General features: G+C 39.9%; 1 protein-coding gene across 1 annotated transcript; it reads left to right on the top strand.

Annotated features, from left to right (window-relative positions):
• The first annotated feature begins 13,130 nt into the window (after positions 1-13,130).
• On the top strand, positions 13,131-22,066 carry LOC147900812 (heat shock protein 90-5, chloroplastic-like). Its single transcript, XM_087376044.1, has 20 exons — positions 13,131-13,273; positions 13,652-13,906; positions 13,994-14,067; positions 14,166-14,291; positions 14,408-14,501; positions 14,690-14,776; positions 17,146-17,289; positions 17,382-17,498; positions 17,587-17,637; positions 17,719-17,784; positions 17,898-18,002; positions 18,334-18,471; positions 18,566-18,658; positions 18,887-18,964; positions 19,275-19,529; positions 19,616-19,718; positions 20,695-20,863; positions 20,955-21,063; positions 21,210-21,293; positions 21,410-22,066. The coding sequence occupies exons 1-20, from the start codon at positions 13,235-13,237 to the stop codon at positions 21,614-21,616; spliced, it is 2,394 nt and encodes a 797-aa protein (XP_087232170.1). The 5' UTR covers positions 13,131-13,234; the 3' UTR covers positions 21,617-22,066.
• Positions 22,067-25,235: the final 3,169 nt, after the last annotated feature.

Genomic DNA, 25,235 nt, shown 5'->3' with positions numbered 1-25,235 from the left:
AGGTACCTCGACTAGACCAGTTAATCTTGTAATGAACCATTGATTTCTCATTCTCAATGGTGAGTCGAGGCATCACTTTGGTTGAACAAAGCTACCAATATCAACCTTGACCATATTCCTACATTAAGAGAACGTTAAGGAGTACAAACCGAACTAGTGTGTGAGCTTCTTTCATCTGTTGCAACTCGTGATATGTGGTCATCATCTTCTCTGCCTTCCCTGTGCATTCTTTTGCACTCAGCCTTATGTTTATGCAACAGAAGCATCGTTTCTATCTTCACAACATCAAAACCCAAGTGGTCGCCTTCTATTAAAAAGGGTTCTTCTTGCCATCTAAGGTTTAGTTTTAGTGTTAAGTGTTGGTGTTAATTGTAAATGAAAAGAGGGAGTAAATATTACGAGTCCTCAGCAAGAGAGAGTGTCCACTATGGAAGTCGATGACAAGAATGAGGTGATATTAAATCATAAGGCCCAAATACAAGGAACTTCGTTTAGGTGCATGGTGTGACACAGGGGTGCATGGGGATTCGAAAGCTTGGTACAAGTGATGGTATGAAAAATTAGCTCTTTGTAGTAGGTAATGTTTCAAGCTTCTTGTTGCAAGTTAAAAAATAAAATGTTAGCTCATTGCAATAGATAATGTTTCTAGCTCGTCGGTTGTGGATCAAAGAATTAGGGCAATTGTGCTAGCATGGTTGTAGATAAATTCTCCACATTATTGTGAACTTGGATGAATTCTACTTTGTACTCATTTGTAATCTTAGACACATAATTAGTATTGAATGATATAAATTGATAGGCTCTTGCCCAGTGAGCCATCCCACCAAGGAAAAGAATTTTATTGTTCTTCATTCTCGAGGGGCGATTGATTAATCAGGGGTTCTAGAGCAAATCATGCTTTCCAACATGTATTAGAACAAGGTTGTAACATGGTCTTAGGGACAAGTTGCTGAAGGCTTCAAGCTCTACACCAACATTGAACCAAGAATTTTGTCTTCAGTTGAGTACTATCAATGTTTACTTAAATTTTGAAGTTTATCAACTTGATAAAGGTTCATGTCAAGATGGTTAGTTGGCTACCAGAAAGCTCGAAGGGTCCAACTATCCACTTTGGAAGATGATGGAAGATCGTATTAGATAATTCAAGAAAAATGCAATTCCCAAAATGGCAATTTTGGAAGAAATTGTAGTCTTTCTCCATGAAAAAATAAGAGAAATATGTAAAAGTAGACTAGATTGCCATTCATGAAGTATGAAATATCAACTACATTCTCAAATAATAAATAGAATATCATTGTCTAAACTACGTTCTCGTCAACAAAATAATAAACTTCAAAATCCATTTGAGTGAGATTCATCTCGTGAGCCATATTGCTGTTCAAAAACACCTTCATAATAGCTCTTTGGAATTTCCATTGATATTGAGACTCGCTTTGTTGTGAGCATTCAAAAAAAACACAATTCCTAGACTGGCAATTTTGGAAGAAATTTAGCCTTTCTCCATGAAAAAATAGGTTATCATCAACAAAATAATAATCGAAACCCATTTGAGTGAGATTCATCTCGTGAGCCATAATAGAGAAGAGTAGTCCCTCTCTTGATGAAGTCATGCACAAACAAGCCCAAGCCAACACCTGTAATTGTTGACTCATGCACCTCGAAAGCCACATTTTTTATCCATAACACTTCATTGACAGGGATAGGTAACTTTGGTGGTCCCAAATGGATCTTGTTTTGATATGTACCTACTCAAGCATGATTTGAGCATATATCTCTCTACATCACAAAAGACAATCCCAATTAGCTACAACAACAGTTAAAAAACACTTTGACATCTGTACCTTCATGGAAAATATGCATTTTGTGGTCGGCTTATGTAGGCCTTAGCAATGTGTTTCTTGATTTAGCAACCTTCGTACCCTAGGTCTATAGCCAATTGAGAAACTTGCATAGCATTCATGCTAGAGAGTTGCTCGAGAGTTGTGGAGCTCCAATAGATCTGTAGAAAGCACCCAAATCCAAACTTTGGCAGAATAGTTAATACTATACAATTTTTAATCTATGTAATGCTTTCAACTAACATAGATTCAAGAAAGGAGCATAACAGTATTACCATTTCTACATAACCACAAAGAGAGAATGGCACTAGTGCCATTCTCCATATGAGGTCACATAGAATGTCTATAGTACCTCTTACGTATAACCCCACATAGGGAGGACACTAGCATGATTCCCCATGTCATTATATCACACAATTTTGTCCTACCACATGTTTAATCTCTTTAATATAATGAGAGTATGTGCAATTGAGAAAATCCATAAAAGTCATATTATTATATTGCCAAAATTATTTTGAAACTATATACACAAGGAATAAATGAGTAGCTAAACACCTTCTTGCTCCAAACCTTCCAATGTAATCTTTGGGATAGCTTCAAGTTCAACTTTAGTTAAAGGTCACAAGTCTTCAATGTGATGCTCACCCTCTTTAATTCCTTCATCTATAGGTGAATCAGCTCTATGTGTCTCGAGAGGCCTCTCAATGCTAGACCAAATCTTAATATGGGGATTATCTAATGCATGTGCCACACACATAGCCTTGACATCTATCGCCTATTGGGATGTCTTCACCAGTGTGATCATCACTTTTCTTTTTCTTGAAAATGCTTGTAATGCCACACCTCCATTAGTAAATACATCAACAACAACTTCATGTTCCCTGCTACAATAGCACCTAATGCACTCCTTGATGATGCCATGCTTCACAACTCCCTCTTTTTCATACTCATCACCCTCATCAGAATAAAGAATATTGTTCTCAATTATTGTGTATGGTCTTGTGTTTTCTAACAGGTGCTCAAATCCATCAAACCCATCATGTGATCATGTGAGCTTACAAACGATTTATGCACTCTATGATTCATGGATAGCACCCACAAACCTTCTATGCCAAAATCAAGCCTCTACCATTGCTTCCTTGAGATTTACCATCTCTATCATTGTCAAAAATGATAGCAATACATACTGTGATGGAGTGACAATGGTTTCCATCAAACCACAAAGCAACTTCTTGAAGGCATCCTTATCCCAACACATGCCTTTCGTAAATCCCTCTGAGGTGTCAAGCACACACAAGCTGATTGGAAGCCATCCCTTGGAGTGACATGTTAGAAAGTTCTCCCCCTCCATCTCCATGTTCACTTAAATAGCTATACAAGGAAAACAAGACTACGATGTAGACTTGTTACCCTCTATTGAACTAATCACCCAATCAACATAGATTGATGCAGCTTCTGGGAAATCAGGTGTGGACTTGTCAACTTGCATCTTCTCTTTGACCCATGACTCACATGAACCCTTGAAGCTTTGATAAACAACTATATCAATTTTGAAGTAAGTTGCAAGGGCGTCCCATGTTTGATGTTGGGGTGAAGGGTGGCGTGAGTTGAACTCCTTGATGAGTGCTTCTTTCAAGGCTCTATCATGCTTAATCTCCATCGCACGTTGAGACATTTCAATGGAGTCCCTGTCTTTGGTTGACTTGACCAAGACAATTTCTTTAGACTCAATCTCTGCTTGAAGTGCATGTACATCATCGTCTTCCAAACCTAGTAGACACCTCATATATGTTATTGTGGGATTTTGACCCTCAAGATCACCCTGCTTCACCAATGTCAAAATCCTAATCCATCATTCGTAGATGTCATCATCGTATGTGACCATGTGTGTGTCCTTGGTAGCTAAGTTATTCCCATCGACACGCTTGCGACTCCTGCAAAATTTTGAAAAAAAACCAATATCATCTTAGACATTCTTCTAATCCAAATCATGTAATAGACATAAGAATGGCACTAGTGCCATTCTCCCATTATCATGTCAAAAGCATGACTTGGTAACAAGAAGAATGGCACTAGTGCCATTCTCACATCAGGGAATTGACACTACTATCACTTCTTTTACAAAGCCATAAACATTCTTGAAATAATTAATGCATAGAAAACAAAGTTTATTACTCACATCCAAACTTTGTCAATCTTTATGCCCTTTGACAAGGCCTTGGGCTGGTTTCTTTGGTCATCCAAATGCAACCCACTGCGCCCTTAGGTGTTGCAAGATATTGATATATGGCTAATTTTTCAAAATAGTATGTGCCTCCGTGTTGGCCATCAATGATATCTTACAACTTGCTTCAACTGGCACATTGACAACAATTCTCACCTTCCTCTATGTATAGAAACCTTTTCATTGATTGAAGGCTTCTCCATGTGCTTTAGTTATAAACATCCTTGCAGCATAAATCGAATGTTGCTTTGCGAGAATCCAATAATTATACTCCTTGAACTTTTCCACCTTTATCTCTTCCTTGTGCATAGGAGTATTTGTGCATGTGTGGTAAGGCATAAGATATGCACTTGTTGTAGGAGGTCATGCATTCATTGCAAAACTCTTGACCAAGTTACTGACATAGCTGAGGGTCAATGTCATGTCCACATATTGGCTTGGTGCTCTAAAGCAATTCATCCTTGGGATCAAAAACCTCAAACTCCATACCAAATGGGAAGCACTCTGCATACTTCGCCAATCGTGTCATACTTGTGTCCTTCCTTTCCAATTTCTTTTGTAGTGCCTTAAGGTCAATATATGGCTGGATTTTCTTATACAGGATGATAGTTTCTTCAAATGACTTCTCACCATGTCTTGTTATGTGTGTCTCACCACTCCCCATTGCATCACCTCCACTACCATCAGTGATTGTTCCCATACCTCCGTGTCTTTCTCCTAAAGCTGTCTCTTTATCTTTAACTTCTTCATCTAGTTTATCCCCAATGTTTGTTGTCCCATTTGACTTTATTTCCTTCTCACTTGTTGTTTCCTCCTCATCGGTCTCTCTAGCCTTCTCTTTCACTGTGTTCTAGGACACTTGAGAGCTTGATCCCTCAACATCGCTTTTCTTGGTTCTTTTCGAAACATTTCAATTCTTTTTATTATCTTGCTTTATCCCTTTCACTACCAAATCAAAGCCTTCTAATATCTGTTGGTTGGTATAATTTTTTGGATCATTATTCCAACCCCTAGTTAGCATCGTGTCCTCCCCAGTAGCATTCATCCTCGCATGATCAAAACAAGCAGGATCCAACTGATACACATTGCCACCCAATGTATGAATTTTGAGACAAGGAACGTTATCTTTCTCGATATCCTCCATCTCCTTAACTTGTCCAACATCTTCAAAAGTTGTTCCTTGGATGTTCACAAAACAACGCACTTTATGGAGTTTTTGGAGTTTGTTATTGTATATATCTAAAAACCATCCTCTTCCAGAACTAACTCCATCATAAACTGACACCTCTCAAACCTTTCTCTTTCCCTTGCTAGCCATTCTTGCAATCTTCTGTTAACAAAAGAAGAACCAAGGGAAACTACACTAAGAAAATGAACAATCTAAATGAATAGAACTACAATGAAATGTACAATAAAAAATCATAAGTGTAGTAGGAAATGTTATAACCACAATGCAACTTCTATTAACAAAATAACCAAGGCGAAGCAACTTATATATGCATTATGAAAAGCTACACCCACACTCCAAGCAAATATATATTATACACATTATCAAAGTTAAGATGGTTAGAATAAAGAATGGTATTCGTGCTATTCTCCAACAATTATATGATGTTGTGAAGAGTGTCACAAATGCCATTGAACACATGGATTATGAGTTTGTGGAGAATGGCATTAGTGCCATCCTCCGTGAGAGTTTGAGGATAATGCCACTAGTGCCATCCTCCATGATGTTGAGGAGAATGGCAGAAGTGCCATTCATCACATGGATTGTAGAGAATGGCACCAGTGCCATTCTCCTAATGTGAAGGTTATCACAGGAGAGTTTTCTCATCTAACCTTCTAGAGAATGGCACTGATGCCAATCTCTATGTGAGTATGTGTAGAATGGCATCGGTGCCATGTATCACATAGATTGCACAATATAGCATTGGTATCACTCTCTAGCTGTCAAGGTTGTCACGGATCATGATTGGAGATTCGCACTAGTGCCATTGTCTTAAACACCGTGTGATTATATTGAGAATGGATTGAACTAGTGCCATTGTCTTGAACACCAGTGCCATTAATCACATGGATTGAGGAGAATGGCACCAATGCCATTCTCCATTCTCTAGGTGAGGAATGGCATTGGTGCCATTCTCCAAATATTCATATAATGTTGTTGGAAGAATATCCCAACCCAAAATTCGAGAAAGGCCTCATGAGTAGGTAAAGAAGATACCCTCATGACAATTTCATACGGTAAAAATCAATTGCATGTAGTCATATCCTATATTTCAATGTTGTCACATATGATGGTTAGAGAATGGCAGTGGTGCCATTGTCCACAACACCATATGATTACATTGAGACTGACACGTGTGCCATTAATCACAAGGATTGAGGACAATTGCAATGAATGGCATTGGTGCTATTCTTGAAATATTCTTATGATGTTGTGGAGAATGGCACCACTGCCATTCTCCAAACTTCAACTCATATAGAATACAAATTATTCATGTATGTCAATGTTGTCACAAATGTTGGTTAGAGAATGGCACCAATGCCATTGTCCACAACAACATATGATTATATTGAGACTGGCATCTATGGCATCAATCACATGGATTGAGGAGAAAGGCACCAGTGCCATTCTCCATTTCTCCATGCATGAATGGCATTGGTGATATTCCTAAAATATTCATATGATGTGGAGAATGGCACCAGTGCCATTCTTCAAACTCCAACTCATATACAATTCAAATTTTTTATGTATGTCAATGTTCTCATAGATGATGGTTAGAGAATGGCACTGGTGCCATTGTCCACAACATCATATGATTATATTGATCCACTAACATAGGAATGAGTGTCATGCCTCAAAGGGGGTTGTCTAGATTTGCCCAAGTGCCATTCTCCATGCGGGAGAGATGTGCAAGTGGAAAGAATGCATTGTATGAGTCCTACATTAGGCCAGTGATAGACTATTGGAAAACCATGATCAGTGAGCTCGAATAAGAAAACATCTCAGAGATAGGAGTGTACAGAGAGATTTGGCCAAGAACACAATTGCCTGATGAGGAGGATGATGTAGATGCTTGCATTAATAAGTTCCAAGGCTATGAGGAATGGAATTATCACTATTACGAGCCTCTAAAAGGTAAGCTAAGGGAAGAGTTTATACTGATGGTGGATGTTAAGCAAGGTCACTTCGTCCTGGTGAGGCCATTAGACCTATATACCCCATTTGCTTGGGGTTTTCGTATCAAGTGCCGAGATGGATGTTGCATCTCCTAACTTCACGAAATTATTAATTCAATATTGGGTACCATCAGTTAAGAGAAAGGGGCTCAATGATGCAGATGCCTATGTTGATTGTTGGAACAAGTGTTGGGCAGAGAATAGGTTGGATCCATAGGTATGGGAGTGTATTGATGCAGTCGTCTAATCATGGACACCAAAAGCCATAAATAGACCCAAGAAGATTAAGATTCCACAGAGTGTATGTATCAAAGCACAGGAGAGCTTGCTTGGTATCAGAGCATAGAAAATGGTGTCGATTTTCTCCCTCTTAATCTCCCAAACTTCCATTGTAATGTGTGTTCTCATGTGATGTTTCTCAATTGTTGTTATCTTGTCAATGGATATTTGCATATTATTAATATGACAATTTTCAGAAGCTATCCTTCACCAACAACTACTTTGTTTCTAGTGGTTCACTATGCACGGTGCTTGTTAACACCACTAATTGGTGTTTATTAACGCCTCAAGTAAAATATACATGTTATCCCCAAACGGTGTTTATTAACACCACCAAATACATGATTTTCAAACTCTGCCACAAATGCTTTTTTCGCTTGTTATACGCAATGAAATGTTTCACAACCAATAAAGTTTTTCATAATCATTGAAATTTCCAAATATAAGCACATTTAATATTGGCGAAATTCCCAAAATCAATGAAAAATTTCCCAAATTTAATCTCAATTTAATGAAGCCTTTCCCAATTTTAATGAAATTCACCCAATTTTGAAATTCCCAATATGCAACTTTTGTCCCAATTTATCTAATACGGTGTTATGGTCACAAGTCACCTTTTTGTGAGGGGAATCTAGAAAATCACTACCAAAATGGAGTTGAGACTTGAGGACATCAAGAACACCATTGAAGCAGGGACAACTATAGTCAATCCTATTATAGTCTAGGGTTGGGTAGTGTGAAGATGCAAAGGCCCTAGCAATCAGTATTGGCAATGTGGAAAAAGTTATCCTTCCACAGGCACAATAAGCCAAAAGGTTATGGTTAAGAAGATGTTCAAGGAGAACAATGATGCTCATATACTAGGCCTCAAGACCAATCTTTAAAAAATAAAAATGGACAAGAGAGATTCTATGTAGGACTATATCACAAAAGGGAAAGTGGTTAGAGATCAAATTGCACAATAGTAGCTCAAAAAAGGGAATTGTCTTAGATTGGTACATTGGTCCTATGCATTCTTCCTCCAATCTACAAAGTGTTCATGAAAACCATGATAATGGGATAGGGATTGGCACCAATATCACTTGAAGGCTAATTCCATTGCTCTTGCAAAATGAGGATCAAGAGAAGAAGTTTGGCAATTTGGAGACAAGTCCTTCCTAGCAAAAGGGAGCAATAAAGGAAAACTTAGCAAGAGCAGGCCAGATGAAGATTTGAGGGTCCTAAATACGAATCACAAAATGTTCTTAAACTATGGTAAACTAGGAAATTTTGCCAAGGATTGCCAAAGCAAGAACGTGGATTAGATTTGAATGGCTCCAAAAAGGTCAAACTAATTCTACAAAGGTAGAGATGACACACCCTAATCATGGTAAAATAGCCAATGCAATCGACTTCCACAAGTACTATGATTTAGATTATGTCAAAGATGTGGACATACGACAATCCACTTTTGGATACTACTTTGTGTTAGGAATTGGAGCTATCGTTTGGATAAAAAACAAGTGACTGATAATGGCTTTGTCCTCAATAGAGGTAGGGTACCGATCATGTGTATGGCATCACGTGAGTATTTATGGCTTAATTGGATTCTAGAAGACATGAAGGTCTTCTAAAGTGATGAAGCAATGGAGATACATTGCAACAACCTTAATTGGATTCTAGAGGACATAAAGGTCTTCTAAAGTGATGAAGCAATGGAGATCTATTGCAACAACCTTAATTGGATTCTAGAAGACATGAAGGTCTTCTAGAGTGATGAAGCAATGGAGATCTATTGCAACAACCAAAGTTGCAAAGGTATTGCAAAGAACCCGGTGTTCCAATCAGACAAAACACATCGAGGTTCATTAACACTTCATCAAGGAGCTGATCGATTACTAAATGATAGAGTTGATCTATTGCCTAATGAAGAAAAAATTTGCAAGTATTTTCACCAAGGCTCTACCTCGAGAATAGATGGAGCATCTCATTTGACACTTGGGCATTAGCCCACATTGTGTTAGCGAGACGGGTATTAGAAATCACTACCCCATATGCGAGGTTCAATTTTTGAATGGTTATCGATAGGTCATTAAATCAAAGTTGGCTGTCGAACTCTAGCACATCATCGTATCATGTGCGACTATTGCTACATCATTGAATGATTGACAAGTTATTGAATCAAACTAGACTGTTGAGTGGTTATTAAGAAGTCATCAAATTAAACCTTACTATCAAATTTTGCCACATCATCGCATCATGTGCAATTGTTGCTACATCATTAAACATGCTTCGATAGGTGACAACATCAAACAAGGGTCGATTAGTAATAATCACCACATAGTCAATACAAGGTATCCATCAAACCTGGTTCAAATAATAGTGCTCCATCAAATCAAGTTGAGAGGGGATGGCTATGAACCTTGGAATGCATTTCAGAAGGCTAGAGCCCCTAATTTGATTTGGATGATAGATTGACTTGCAGGTTTTCAAGGCAACAACTTGGCAACAAGCTAGGAGGCAAGGGTGTCTATTCCATCTATAAGTCAAAGGCAAACCACCTTGACTGATGAAGGAAAATAAGGATTACCAGAATTCGGGAGCGATTGCATTTGAGCAAAGACTTTTGTAAATTTTAACATTCTAGTATAATGGTTTGTGTTCAAAGTAGCATGCAGTGCTTACTTTTACAGTTGTTGTTCTACCCATGATATTGTAAGTAATCGGTTGTCTATAGATACAAACAACATTGTCGTCGCTAAAACTCGTGTATTTTTGAAATTTTCTTTAAAAATTGAATGCAAACATTGGCTGGACCACATGGCTAGTGACACTTGGTAACTGTTCATTGGGGAGTCCATTTTGCATGATTAAGATGTTTAAAGCTGCCTTGTTATTACTTAATTTGTTTGGAAACATTTTTCTCAACAAATCAGAAAACTTGGGGTTTTAAATTTTGAAGGATTTTCTTGAGAATTTATCGATTTTTTAGCTAAAATATAACTGAATTGCCTAAAACTTTGTAGATTTTACAAAATCGAGAATATATTTTTTACAGGTGAAAATGAAAATGTTGCAGGTTCATTGCATATAGTTTGCAGGTTTTCTATGAACACTGGGATGCTCCCTCCATGTTTCATTCATTTCAGCTCCGCCGAGGTTGCTCCTAGCTCTCGCTCGTCGATTCATGTAAGCTTCGAGGCACGATCGAAGGTGTCATCCAGAAGTTTTTTGCCAAGGCGATGGCAATAAAACAGAAAAACCCTGAAACCAAACACACCAAGAGGAAGAAGCAACAGCTTGAAATGCTAAACCCCCACACCGAGTGAGTTTTAGTGCACTCTGTTTGTGTGTGTAACAATACATTCTAGATGTTTCTTAAACCCTCAACTCTACTCCTATCCCATTTTATTTCGGTTCCATCTTTCCTTCATCTCAATCTCATTTTCCTTACATTTCCCTTAGCATTTTGCCCTTCTTTTGCCCTCCTAAGGTCTGTGGGGCCCATGGTCCTGCATCCTTTGCTACCAAGGACACAGTCTAGCATACAAAAACATGCTTTTTTCGGATGCCTTGGAGAACAGGAACAACAAATTGTTATACACTCTTTACCTTTTAGCCACTTGTTGGCTGGAGTAACCATCTTTTTTAAGGGGCACTGTTCTCGGCACCAGTGCCTCTTGTTTCTAGTCAAGCTGACTGTGTTAAAAGAATGGATTAGTGTTTAATTCTATGTTAGTTGTTAATGGGCATTAAGGGTTGCTTTTCATTTAACTACTCTTCCTCCTTTCATTAAAGCAGGGCCTCAATGGTTTTTCCACCTTGTTTTTTTGGCAAGGAAATGTTAAGATTATATTACTAAAAGAAAAAATACATAAGACAAAAGACTTCATGTGACGCTATTTACAAAAATTGATTGAAGAAAGAAGCGTTTGCCCATTCGATGGTTTAATCAAAATGTAAACAACCTCTTTTTTTTTGCAAGAAAGAAAAAAATATGTTTTGAAAAAAAGGAGACAAGATACAAAAAGGAAATCACAGCTCTTTAGGAGCTCAAATAGAGACAGATACCACAGTGCTCGATAAGCTACTTGTATATCATGGAATCTGGGAGCATAATAAGCGAAAGTAACCAACACATCCTTTTCCAAGGAGTCCACAAAAGCCGTAGGAAGAGTTTGCTTGCAGAAAAGCATGGCTATTTCATTGTTTCCAGATACTCTGGAGAACAACAGGTGATCTCCTATGACCGATCATCAACCTCCTTCTTTTTTTTGAAATCCATGTATGTTTATATTACAAGAAGCATTCCCCAAAGGGGGAACATTCGATTACAGCATCAAAAGATGTCAATGTAAGATAGGTAAACAAAGGAATCTTTTTGAGGAACAAGGTGGCACAACCACTAAGAGCATGTCTTCATCAGGCATATGTGCACGCTGCAATAAAGCCAAAAAAAACCCCAGAAAGTTGACATCAAAACTTTGCAGGTATCATTCATAAAACCTTCAAGGAAAAATAACGCCGATTCACCTTTCAGTTTTAAATTATAGTCTTTCTTTTCATAAAGGTAGTGGCTTTGCAGTCAGTGTGAGAGCATCCAAATAACTATAGAACCTTGGCAAAGCCTAATGGATCTTGTGAGTCCTCAAAGCGTTTCTTTTTTTAATTTCTTACTAAACAATTGACAGTGTCTAAAGACCCGTAAAACCCACAAGTTGGAGCCAAGTGCTTTCGTGCATACATGCACCCTTATTAATATAATCTCCTATCTTTGGGAAAAAAAGAGAGGTGTCACAACCACTAAGAGCCAATTCATGCATAGGGACTTGTTGGAAATCTAGAGTTCAATTTAAAAAACTAGGTTGCAATTTTTTGTTTCGTTCACAAGTACACATTTTTAAGGCAATATTTAGCAGTCTACAAGATGATGTTAAGACTCTACAATTAGTAAAAGATAACATGTCTGGAAGAAAACATTCCAATGGTCATTATTGCCCTTGGTTTTCTCTCGAGCCCCTCCTAGGGGCTAATTTGGCAACCAATTTTAAACCAAGATATCAGGATTACAAAAAACATATGTGTGCGTGAACTTTTCGAATTGCAACCAGCTAGTCTAGAATTGCAAATCTCCCTCTCCTTGTGAACAAGCTCTAAGTCCCCATATTAAACAAAAGTAATGTAAACAAATCGACAATAAAATAAAATCTTCCAATAACATATAAAGCGGAAAGACCACTTGAGTAAATTGTAAGAGAAAACAACAAGTGAAAGGAAGGTAAAGAAAAGGGAGGAGGAGAGAGGTGAAAGAGGGGGAAGGGAATGGTCATACATTTAAAGAACCTTAGCCTCTCATACCAAACGCAACATTAAATACTTGACCCAATACCATGGTCATACCAGGGAGCCTTGAAGGTTAGTGCCTCTCAGACTTTAACCCAAGAAGTCAAGACTGCCACCGTCCTCAGATGGTTCCTTGAGTTAGGTTAACGATAATCTGAGCCATGGCTAAGGCTAAACCGAGGGGGAGGCCAAAAAGGGCAAATTCAAGGGGGGGAAGGAGCGAAGGGTTGAGGGTTTAAGAAACTTCTAGAGTGTAGAGTTGGGCAAAAACAGGGTAAACTCGGTGGGGGTTTAGGAGAGCATTTCAAGCAGCTGCTTCTTCTTCTTCTTCCTCTTGTGTTGTTTTGTTTTAGGGTTTTTCTGTTTCTCAAGCTCCATCGCCATCGCCATGCCTCGTTTCTCCTTCCTCCGCTCCTTCGCCTCCAAGGTTCACCTCCTCTCCCTCCCTTTCCCTTCCCTTGCATTTTTCTCACCTTTCATGTTCAGTTTTCCGCGATTCATCCATCCGTTTTCCTCCTCTCGTCTTTGCCCGCAATCGGTTTGCTTGTCCAATTGCCTTTCCCTAATCCATCCGCATCCGTTTTCCTCCACCCTGCGAATTGCACTGCCACAAACATCGGCGCTCAAGCGGTTGCCCCTGTCTTAGTTGCACTGCTATTGCATTGTCCGCATGCCTGGCAAGAGTTGAAAGCGAATGTCGGCAGCCTCAGTCTCCCAGTCAGGACGAAAGGCTGCATTCAATCTCAATCTCAATTCGATTTACGGTTCCTCTATCCTGGATTGCTGAATTCTCTGTCACTCGCAGGTCCCCCGACACTCTCGCAGACCTCTATCGTCGGCATCTCTTCCAAAGTCATTGCCTGCCCAGGTAGAACCCTGCTTTCCTGGGCGTTCTCCCTTTTTGTCCGCCGGTGGTGTTGGTAGTCGGACGCTGCCAAGCTTCTGGGGGGTTCGATGCGAGGCCACTGCAGCTGCTACCGAGAGTGTGGCAACTGAGAAAGACGCCGGGAAGGCACCTTCCGAAGCTGTCGCAGCTGAGACACACTCGTATCAAGCTGAGGTACGTTTTGAATGACCTTGTTTTAGTGATGACCGACCGCTCTGCCGATTTGGCAGTTCTTGCTGATTCTCTGCCTGTAAATTTCAGGTCAGTCGCCTCCTTGACCTCATCGTCCACAGCCTTTACAGCCACAAGGAGGTATTTTTACGCGAATTGGTGAGGTTGGTGGTCAATCCTTCTGCTCACTCCCGCTTGTTGTAATGATCTACTTGCATTCTTAGCGGTTCTTGATGTCCCTCAAAACGTTCCTATATGACAGCAATGCAAGCGACGCGCTCGACAAGCTGCGGTTTTTAAGTGTGACTGATGCCACGTTATTGGCTGCCGAAGCCGAACTTGCTATTAAAATCAGGGCGGATAGCGATAAGGGAATTCTTGTAATCACGTAAGCTCGCATTGAAGCCCGTATGTATATCATTTTTAATGTCGTTTTGCGTGTAGTTTTAAAGTCGCTACTTGTTTTGGAGTATTTCCCAACACCCGTTCGTTTACTTGTTCCAGGGACTCTGGTATTGGGATGACTAAAGATGAGCTTATTGCGAGTCTTGGTACGATTGCGCAGAGCGGCACTGCCAATTTTGTTAAGGCTTTGAAGGTTAGAATCGAACTTATCTCTCAGCAACGTCTCGTTTGTTCCTTCAAGTTGTTTCATTGAAAGTCTTGCATGTGCATGTCTTATTCGCTGGCGGGAACTCATCTCTAAGCTCATTCTCGTTGGGTCTACCAGCACGCCTTTGAGTATTTTATGGCTCTTATGACTGCGGCGCATGTCTCTTTCAATAGGACAATAAGGATGCTATGGCTGGAGACAGCAATCTGATCGGAAAATTTGGAGTGGGTTTCTATTCGGCATTTTTGGTCTCGGACAAGGTAGAGTATCTAGTCAATTTACTTGCAACGCATCAATGTTGTATGCCGTGTTTTTCGTACAGTACATCTCGGTGGTTATCCAGCAGGATGTGGCAGTCACACCAGCTTTCTGAAATCAGGTTGCATTGTGCTTGTATAAGCTTCTTAAAATAGAGTATGTGTTAAAATGAACTTCATGTTAAGCACTTGGCCCGGATGTTCGTAGTGCTTAACACATCTGTGCTTACCAAGTTAGCTTGCTTATATTAAGAAATTGTACTAGGCGTCTTAATTTATAATAAAGGTCATTAGACCTTTTTACTACTTGTGCTTTATACCTCTTTTAACTTTCACTTACTCGTGTAGATGTGGCAGCCTCACTTAACTTTCTCAAATCAGAAAATTACATTTTATCGTATTTTGCAGGAACTGAGATTTGGCTTTCTTTAGATTAGGAAATTGCATTGGGCTAGTCTAATTGTTGTGCATATAATTTTCTTGTTATTTATTTTGTTTGTGTTTGCTGGTATGAGTTCTGATCGTTCTGGTGAATTTGTGAAGTGGGGTTGTCTTTAAGTTGATGCATGTCCATATGTTGGGATAAATGAGCTTGGTTTAACTTCGTTTTTCTATGAATGGTATAGTTGAAAGCTCATAAAATTCTACTATTATTTTACGGAGCTAGTTTTGTTAATTTTCATTTTATCATCAGGATATTCATAGCATCGTCAGAGGATAAGTAGCTTCACACCTCTGTGAATATGCTTAATGGTCTTAATAAGGTTATGTTCATGCTATCTTAGCCAATAGAAGTTTTACAAAAAGTCTATTGCCTTAAGGCTTAGAGCATCCTCTCATGGGTGTGCGCAGGTGTCAATTCATTGATTTGTTTCTTTGCTATATTCTGTGCTGATTGGTGCTGAAGATCAAATATCTCAATCCTTGTAGAAAGCTTTGAAACATAACATTGATCTCACTATTGTGTGAGGCTATTGCCATATCGAATGAGAGAGGAATCTCTGAATCTTTTCATCGCACTTAAATTGTGATTCCTTTATCTTTACTTGTATAGTGATTGAAAGTGTACGTTGTTTGATTTTGTAAGAGCTTTGAGTGATATAATCTAATTGCATTCCAATATAAGTGGTATAAAAGGGAGATAGATAGGCTTAGAAGATGCTGATACTTCAAGAGACCGTCACTCGCACACCTGAGCTAGGACTTCCAAATAGCTAGTATGACAACCATAGTCTTCACAGTAGCCAATGCAATGTTGATTTCTACTATAGTATGAAAGAGGAAAGGAGAAGATGCTGTATGAGATGCCAACTTTAAGAGGCAACAAACTTGTACACGCCTGCTACAGGCTCCACAGCAGCCACGGCAATGTCGTTTTCTACTAATTTGTTTTATATTTCTTATTTACTCTTACAAGTCCTTTCTTCCCTTGTCCGGTTTCTCTATCCTTCATTCTTTCGATTGTCTTATAAGAGTCAATCTGTAAGGTTGGATATATTAGTCTGATGGAGGTGTGTGCCCATACACACAAATGCATGTGCACATGCACACACTCACACGCACATGCAAAGAAGTGCACGCGTGCACTCACTCACACAGCTGCCTGCAATTATATGATCAGATTTTCCTACACGTTTTATTAGCCTTGATATAGTGAGGGTGTGGGGTATTTGACCTGTGTGTATATAAAAGTATATGTGTGTGAGTACAGAAAAGTGTGTGTATGTATGTATGTGTGTTTAAGTACTTAACCCACCTAGATATCAGTATAAGTACTTAACCCACCTGTGCATTAGTATGTTATGAACCTTTTCTGCTGTTGAAGTTACATTTTGGTTTAAGGCTGTCAATGTTTGTGAAACATGTGTAGCATTGGCTTTATGATTACCAATTATGCCTTCCCACATTCTTCTATGACGTTAATGGTTCGAGTGTGTGGTATGTCTAAGGGAGGAGATCAGAGAGTTGTAGCTGGTGTCTTTCTAGAGATTTAAAGTTCTTTTCAGCAATGAATCTGTACCCTTTCTTGAGTTTAAAGTTCTTTTCAGCAATGAGTCTGTACCCTTTCCTGAAGTTTTTATTCATTGGCATCTGTCTTAGTTGCTAAAGTTTATCATACTCATTGGCCTCTATTTTAGTGATGACCTCAAGTGTCAAATTATATTTGTCGTAGTTCAGAAAGTAAGATCGTGGCAGTGTAGGGCTATGTGTAGCTTAGTTTTGGTTATGAGACCTTGCTTTTTGAGTTTTATAGACAGTGAAAGCTCTTGTGCCTTTTGTTGCAATTTCTGAGCTTTATGGTTGCAATGGCTCCGTTCATTTTTTCTGGAAGCAGTCAATCAAGTCTAACAAAAGCATGTTTATGACGCCAGGTTGGTGTATCAACCAGAAGTCCCAAGTCAGATAAGCAGTATGTATGGGAGGCTGAAGCAAACAGTAACTCGTTTAGTGTTCGAGAGGAGACAAATCCTGATTTTCTTATTCCTAGGGGCACTTCAGTTATTCTATATCTAAAGGTTAGCTCACTAAGTTTATGAGATTTTGCTCTGGATCTCCCCCCTCTCTTGATACCCCAGTTTGGTGTAGCTGACAAGCCTGTCTTCTGCAGGAGGATGCAAAGAAGGAGTACACAGATTCAACTCGAATCCAGAATCTTGTGAAAAACTATTCACAGTTCATATCATTCCCCATATATCTTGGGCAAGAGAGGACTCGAGAAGTTGAGGTTGGATCCGGGAATTGGTTTGTTTCAGATGTCTTCTCTGTATTTTCATTGGCTTATAGTTTACTGGAAGAATGTGGGGATTGTGCAGGTGAAAGATGAGGCTGTGAAGACGGAAGAGGGGAAAGAAGGCGAAAAAACGGTAGGTGTTTTCTAAATCCTTTTTGAGCTCAATGCATTAGGTTGAGTTAACTTAATTTGATTTGTGTGTTTTGATTTGCAGGAGACTAAGAAAGTTAAAGAGAAGTACTATACCTATGACGTAGTGAATGAGACCAAACCAATATGGGTAAAGTGCAACTCCTGCTTTGTTTATTAATTTGCTGTAACTTTGGTATGCAGGAAGTTTTGTTGATTTGCCCCTCAGCAATTCTTTGATTTTCAATACAAATTTTCTTCCAGCTGCGTAGCCCTAGGGAAGTCACTAAGGAGGAATATCATGCCTTCTATAAGAAGACGTACAATGAGCATCTTGAACCTATGGCATACACTCACTTTAATACAGAGGTATTTTATTTAGTTGTTCAAGTTTTAGTGTGTTTAATTAATTTATTTGAAACTGCTGCTTTAAGTTGTTCCAATGCTGGGATGTTTAATGCACAATATTTAAACTTAAGCATTCTTTGCAAAATTGTCTTGCACTCAGCATGTTGGTGCAGTCGTCCTGTTAGACAGCATGATAGATTAGGAGAATAATTGCTTGAAGCAAGCTCACTAGCTTTGATTTATCTTTTTGAAAGCATTTCTTGTGTGCCTTGTGCCATTGGGTGTGAAGGTAGTACTGAGGTCTAGAGACATGTTGCTTGTCTGTTTTGCATGGGTTTTCTGGTGGATGCAGGGTGAAGTAGAGTTCAAAAGTCTGCTCTACATCCCTGGGATGGCTCCATTTGGTCCAGATGAAAGTGTTGCCAAGCAGAAAAACATAAAGCTATATGTGAAGAGAGTATTTATCTCAGATCAATTTGACGGCGAGCTGGTGAGCAACATAAATCATTTTGGCTTTGGGCTAATGTTTTGGCTGGAGCTTTTATGAAGGCATAAGAATAACTGTTTGCTCACTGCCATTGCAGTTTCCTCGGTACCTGAGCTTTATGAAAGGCGTTGTAGATTCCAATGATCTTCCACTAAATGTATCTCGGGAAGTCTTGCAAGAGAGTCGCATTGTAAGTTGGTTCACCTCTGTCTAAATTTGTAGAAAGATGCTTATTTAATGTATTGTTCTATAAATGATCACCATCACAAATTTACACACAGGTTAGTCTGTGTGTAAATTTGTGATGGTGTGATGGTGATCATTTATAGAACACTGCAATAAATAAGCATCTTTCTGCACTTTGTATGGTACTGAAATGTCCATTATTACAAATTAACAAAGGTAACCCGGCTTACAGGTGCATTTGATGCGGAGAAGACTTACCAAAAAAACTTTTGATTTGTTTGATACGATTGCAAAGAGTAATAACAAAGAGGTGAGTCCTGGAGGTCAACTTGGTTTGAAATATGATTCTATTCCTCCTGAAGGTGATGTAAAGGGCGCACTCTCATCAGTGTGGTGCTTTTTTTTTCCCCATCAGTGTGGTAGTATAGACAACTACCTAAAAGCTCTCAGTCCACGTAATTCTCACAATCAGGCTAGAAGCAGCGTAGAATGGTGTGGTGCTTGCATACTGATCCCTACACTGCTGCTAAGCTGATTGCGATGGAAGGAAAATTATGAGGAATGAGACACTCTTGGTAGTGAAAAATTTGGTATGGTTTTTAATATTTTCTTCAAAGCAGGATTACAAAAAGTTTTGGCGGAACTTTGGAAAGTTCTTAAAACTGGGTATTACTGAAGACAAAGACAATCAAAAACGTATTGCCACATTTCTGCGATTCTACTCGTCAAAGCATCAAGAGGATATGACAAGTTTGAAAGAGTATGTTGCGAACATGAAGGCAGACCAAAAGTACATTTTCTATTTCTCATCTGAGTCGGTGAAAAGCGCAAAAGGTGCACCATTCCTGGAGCAACTTTACAACAAAGATTATGAGGTCAGCAACAATGTTCTATGCTGTTATTATTGTGACTTTTATGAGGGCATTTTTTTGGGGTCTAATTGGAAATGATTTGTGGACAGGTCTTGTTTATGATAGAGTCTTTTGATGAGGTGGTAGCCACCCATCTCAAATACTTTGAAGGCAAAAAGTTTGTGGACGTGAGCAAGGAGGACTTTGACTTAGGTATGCTGTCTGATTGTAAAGCCTCTTTTGCTTCACCCCTCTGTCTGCTCCTTCTTTTCTGGTTCAAGGCATACAGTGCATTTCCCCCCCTTCCATTCTGTTACCCGTCCATTCTGTTACCCCTTCCATTCTGTTACCCGTCTACTACTGATGTATGTTCTTCACTTTTTCTTATCTTTTTGAGAGCTTAATTCTCCAAGGCTTATTTTAGAAGGGATATGACATGAGTTCTTAAACATATGCTTGAATCTTTCGAATCCAGTGGGCTGAGGCTTTAGATGCTTGGTCAGGTCGATGACCTGTAGGATTGAGTCTTGATGTATGGCATTTTGTGGCCAATGTAAACTGGTTTGGCTCCCCAAAGAAAAAGGAAAAATAACTGGTTTGGTTCAGTCTTTTGTTTTGCTCCACAGCGAAATCCAACAGATAATATAGACAAAAAAAGGCTACAATCTGGGGGGGTTTTCGTCCTTTAGCTCCTCAAGCTTGATACCTTACTATTCACATCACCTTACATCATGTCTTGCATTGCCTTGCCCCCCTGTCCCCCTTATTTGTTTAACGAATCAATGGAACAACTATTTTTTGGTGAGTAGGGGAATAAGCGAGCTTGGGTCACTAGGAAATGTCTACTGCTGATTAATTCTGGGAATCTGAGTGCATAAGTAGAGCATAGAGTGGATATATGCTGCGCTTCTTAAAGGCTTTTAGTTTGGTTAGTTGTTTTGTTCCTCATGGGACCCTTGATTGTGTTTGAGTTTTGCCAAGTAGAGCTCGACCAACTGCTGTATGGATTTTTGAAGTGAGTTGCGTGTCAACTGGGTCTTTCTGTTGTATTGCGTACTGAATAGGGTTTACTTCAGAATTATTGAGTTGGTGATACTTGGGCTTCACCATTCTACAGCAGGTTCACATTCTAGCACCTTCTTTCCAGTTACTTGCTGACATGTTGGCCTCAATATATGCTGTGTTTCAGGGGAGGATGAAAACCAGAAAAAGCTGGCAAATGAGTATGGCTTGCTGTGTGATTGGATGAAACAGAAGCTTGGTGAAAAGATTGCCAAAGTAGAAGTGTCAAAACGTCTTAGCTCTTCGCCTTGTGTGCTCATCTCTGGCAAGCATGGATGGTCTGCCAACATGGAAAGGTGCAAATGGTTTCGTATGGTTGTCACAGTTCAGAACCAGCACCTTATTAGTAAGTTTCCTTATTTTGATTGCTTTATAATTGGTGTGCAGGATTATGAGAGCTCAAAATCTAGGAGACACACCTGGTTTGAGAGAGTACATGAAGTCAACTCGAATCCTGGAGATAAATCCCAATCACCCTATAATCCAAGCCTTGGATGTGAGTAAATTGAAATGGCCTGTCTTTGGTCTGTCTGTCTTTTGACACATGGAACAGATTTGCTTGGTGATAATTTTTTCTCAGTTTTTTAAATATGATGTCTTAGGCTCATAGTGATTGAAGTGTGGTAACTGCGGTTATTGTAGGATGCTCGAAAAGCAGGGAAGCCTGGAACTAACGACACGGTGGATCTTCTGTACGACACAGCAGAGATGGCCAGTGGTTTCGTGGTAAGTTCTGGAGTCTGTCTTGGTGTGGTAAATGGACAGCTCTGAATTGCTTATATGAACTGCAGTACACGGTCTGCTGGTGGATAAGCTGTTTATTTTTGCACTTTCTCTTTCAGCCTGAAGATCCAACTGGCTTTGGAACGAGGATTTACGAATTGATGGCGTCAACAATAGGCGGTCAGGTTGGAAGCCATATGGATGCTCCTCCAAAGGTGGAGTATCACCACATGGGAGCATCTAAAACCACAACCCGTCCTACTCCACAGGTTGCCGAAGCTGAAGTTTTGGAACCTGAGGTCAAGTCAGAGAGAGCTTCTGTCTAATGCCAATCTGCAGTCATGAGATTACACCCTTTTTTTTTGAGCCCTAGAGCAGTTCAAAATGCACGGAATCCTTCCTGATCTCAGGCGAGAGAGCTTGCATTATGTAAGCCTGCCCTAATCCATTAAATTGATATTATAGAGTGTGCTCTCAAGGAGTAGGTCACTGGGATAGCACTTTGGGAGTGAGCCAGTTTTTGTGAGTAGCTGTTTCACTGGGATTTTTGGGTTGCCACGCTTGTGAAGATCAAGCTTACTGGAGCTGAATACTCAATGTGCAGTGTTGACTTAAGAGTGCCATTAATTTATGATACTCAGTGCTTCTTCTGTAAAGGGCAAGAGTCAGATTAGTCACCTAGCATTTGCAGAGAGATGTCTCATATTATCCCCTTGTGAAAGGTTAATGTGTAGAAATTATAGCCTTCACCTTGAGCAATATACTGTTTTGGAATTTATTTTTGAGAGGAACTTTTCCTACTTAATGTGTATATACTCCCTTGAGGAGAGGTGATGTGTTGTTTTATGGTATTCCGAAGGAAACTCTTAGGTCTTTTACGTATTCCTGTATATCTGTCATTCACCACCTAAGTGCAACCTTGAGTCCTCTGCTCCCATTCGTGGTCTTCTGTTTTCTGCGTGTTGCTTTGTTTTAGTATTTGTCCTAGGTTTAAGGTACTAAGTTGGTGGCTGTAGAATGCAAGGTCCAGGTAAAGGCAGTTTGAGGATATGAAGATTCGATGGAAGAGCAAGACTTTGATGAGCTGCTAATTAAGTAAAGCTTTACATATGAGCATTAAAAAAGATGCAAAATTCTCGCGATGTCTTCTAGCCGTCCCTCTGCAACCTTTTTTACAGCATCCCTTCCTCGCGCTATGTTCAAACAGTAGTGTTTACGTAAAACAACGGAGCGTTTTTAGGTTGGATGATGCATCCAAATGCCTCTTTGGGTAGGAACTTTACAATAGAGGAAGAGTATGCTTAACATGTGCTGCTTTGGACTTTTCAGCCTTAATTCCCTTGTAGAATGAGTATGTTTTACAAGTGGTACTCTGGCCTTTTCAGCCTTAATTCTCTTGTAGATTTTACACATGACTTGCTGGATGTTATGTGCCCCTACTCCACGAGCAATCTGATCTAGCCTTTTGGGCCCTTATTACCTTGTAGCAACCCAGCACTGTCTTGGATGTTATTTCTCTTAAGGGAGGATAAACAGTTTTGTGGATGGTGGCCTTAGAGCCAGGTTTCTCATGTGCAGCATCACCTTATTCTCTTCTATTGTTGGTATGTGAGACTTATCCAATGCAAGAGGGGGGGTTTGATGAGCTGCTAATTAAGTAAATCTTTACATATGAGCATTTTGCTTGGTGCAAAATTCTCTTGGCATCGTCTAGCTGCCCCCCTGCCCCCCTTCCTCCCAGCATCTCTTCCTCGTGCTGTGTTCAAACAGTAGTGTTCATGCAAAACATTGGAATGTTTGTAGGTTGGATGATGAATCCAAATGCCTCCTTGGGTAGTAACTTTTACAATAGAGGAAGAGTGTTTTACATGTGCTTTGGCCTTTTCAGCCTTAATTCCCTTTTGGATTGTGCACATGACTTGGCCGGATGTTATGTGAGATATTTATGAGAGATTGCCTTTTGGGCCCTTATTACCTTGTAGCTTGTGCACATGGCTTGCTGTAATTTGTAACCCAGCACACTGTCTTGTGCGTGTACACCCGTGCAAGGGAGGAGACGGATTTTTGGGGATGGTGGAGTTAAGGCTAAGTTCTCATGTTCAGCATCATTTAATGCTGCTCAATTGTTGGTATGTGAGACTCATCGTGTCTATGTGGGCTGCAAATGGTAAGTCAAATTATTGCAAGTCAAATTATTGCTACAGTCTACTAACATACTCTAGGTAATTTGATCCACTTACGTTAATTTGTAGAATTGTGGACATTGTCAACGTACTTGCTAGTTGTAACATCACTTTCCTTGTAAAGATCCTCTCTCTCTCTCTCTCTCTCTCTCTCTCTCCCCCCCCCCCTTGTGAAGATCATGTGCACGTGCTTGTACCTTGTGTGAAGAGTACACATGCTGCATATAGATGGATGCATGCACATGCAAATGTGTACGTGCGTGTGCACATACACATGCACATGCAAGAAAGTGTAGTGCATACAATGTGGATGTGCTCGTGCATGTGTGTTTGCACACGCATGCACGTGTACGTGCGTGTGTGCACATGCTTGCAAGTGCAATGCACACAATGTGGGTGTGTTTGTGCATGAGCGCGCTTGCTCATGTGCGTATTTGCACACGCATGCATGTGCATGTAAACTAGGAATCGGAACCTAAAAACACAAAGTTGGAACTAGAAACAATTGACCTTGGAATTATGCTCAAACCATAGAAGAAAAGTTGACATTATAACAAGCCTAAGGTCAAGACATAGTAAAAGTAGGAAATTCCAAAGTGATTCGAGAATTATAACTTGAAACAAGTGGAAATGTGGACTTGTTGACAGAATAGTGAACATAAATATGAAACCTAGGTGCCAAAATTTGTGAATTTAGAAGATGAAACCTAGGTAACTACAACTAGGAAAGATTCCCTCTTCAATATTCAACAAGAGGCATGGGGTCCCAAGAACACTGACCTTAAAAGAGAGTAGAAAAACGAGTTTTGATATGATGGGAGTAGTTGAATTAAGCTCAGGAATCTCAATGGTTACTCGCCAACAGGTTAGCAATTTCACATTGTTTCTCATTGTTGGTAGATTCCCCGAAAGGAAAAAATGGCTTGGATATTGCTCCACACCCCTTGCTTTGTGTGGTACGCCAGCATGTTGAAGGGACTCTAGTTCATGGAATAGAACAAACTGTTGGTGTAGGTTGTCTTTCGAGACTCCAGATTGCACAAGCACGGTAGTGGGGTTGTCATCCTCCACCCTTGGCAGCTCGAATTGTAGAACTTCGTTGAGGTTCTTTACCACGACCCCCACTGTGGCAATGAAGGGTTCCTTGACGGTGGGAGGTAGGTGCACGTACGCTCAGGTGAGGGAGTTGGAAATGAGCATGGTCTTGCAGCTCGGACTTTGGAGATGCAGCAAACTAGTCCGCCTATGCAAGCCACCACGTTGATGTAAGCGTGAAGGCCTTGGACTAGTCTCTCGGCTAACGATTCGTCTTTATTGTCAGATTTTGAATCGATGCTTCCTGCACTATACAGTTATCATACGAGGTCTAAATAATGAGAATGCTTTTGGACAATCTGGTTAGTAATGCACTCAAAAAGGGGAAGCCCATGCAGAAAGCGGAGTGATTGACGGAGGGGTGGTAGTTCGCATCCAAAAACTGACGAGAGAAGTCAAGAAAGTAGCTATTTGCACCATATGACGTAGACTTCGTCAAGACATGCATCAATGCAACAAACCGTCCGACGTTTCAGGATTTTTCTCATCTTATCACTCTGAATGAAAAGCCAGCATGAACAAATGTTGCATCCATGCAGCAAAGTCCCGTAACTTACCGGATTGGAATGAGCCGAAAATTCAAAAATTGCAGCACGGCAAGGACGCCATGGTTGCTCGTGCTATCAGAAAATAATATATGGTACCATCTCTTGCAGACTAGTTGCAG

The sequence above is a fragment of the Dipteris shenzhenensis genome, chromosome 6, assembly GCF_047967505.1.
Source record: "Dipteris shenzhenensis isolate YYH24624 ecotype China chromosome 6, Dip_SZ_1.0, whole genome shotgun sequence".
Classification (NCBI taxonomy): Eukaryota; Viridiplantae; Streptophyta; class Polypodiopsida; order Gleicheniales; family Dipteridaceae; genus Dipteris; species Dipteris shenzhenensis.
Note: the sequence above shows the minus strand (reverse complement) of the source record. Positions and strands in the feature narration are given on the sequence as shown.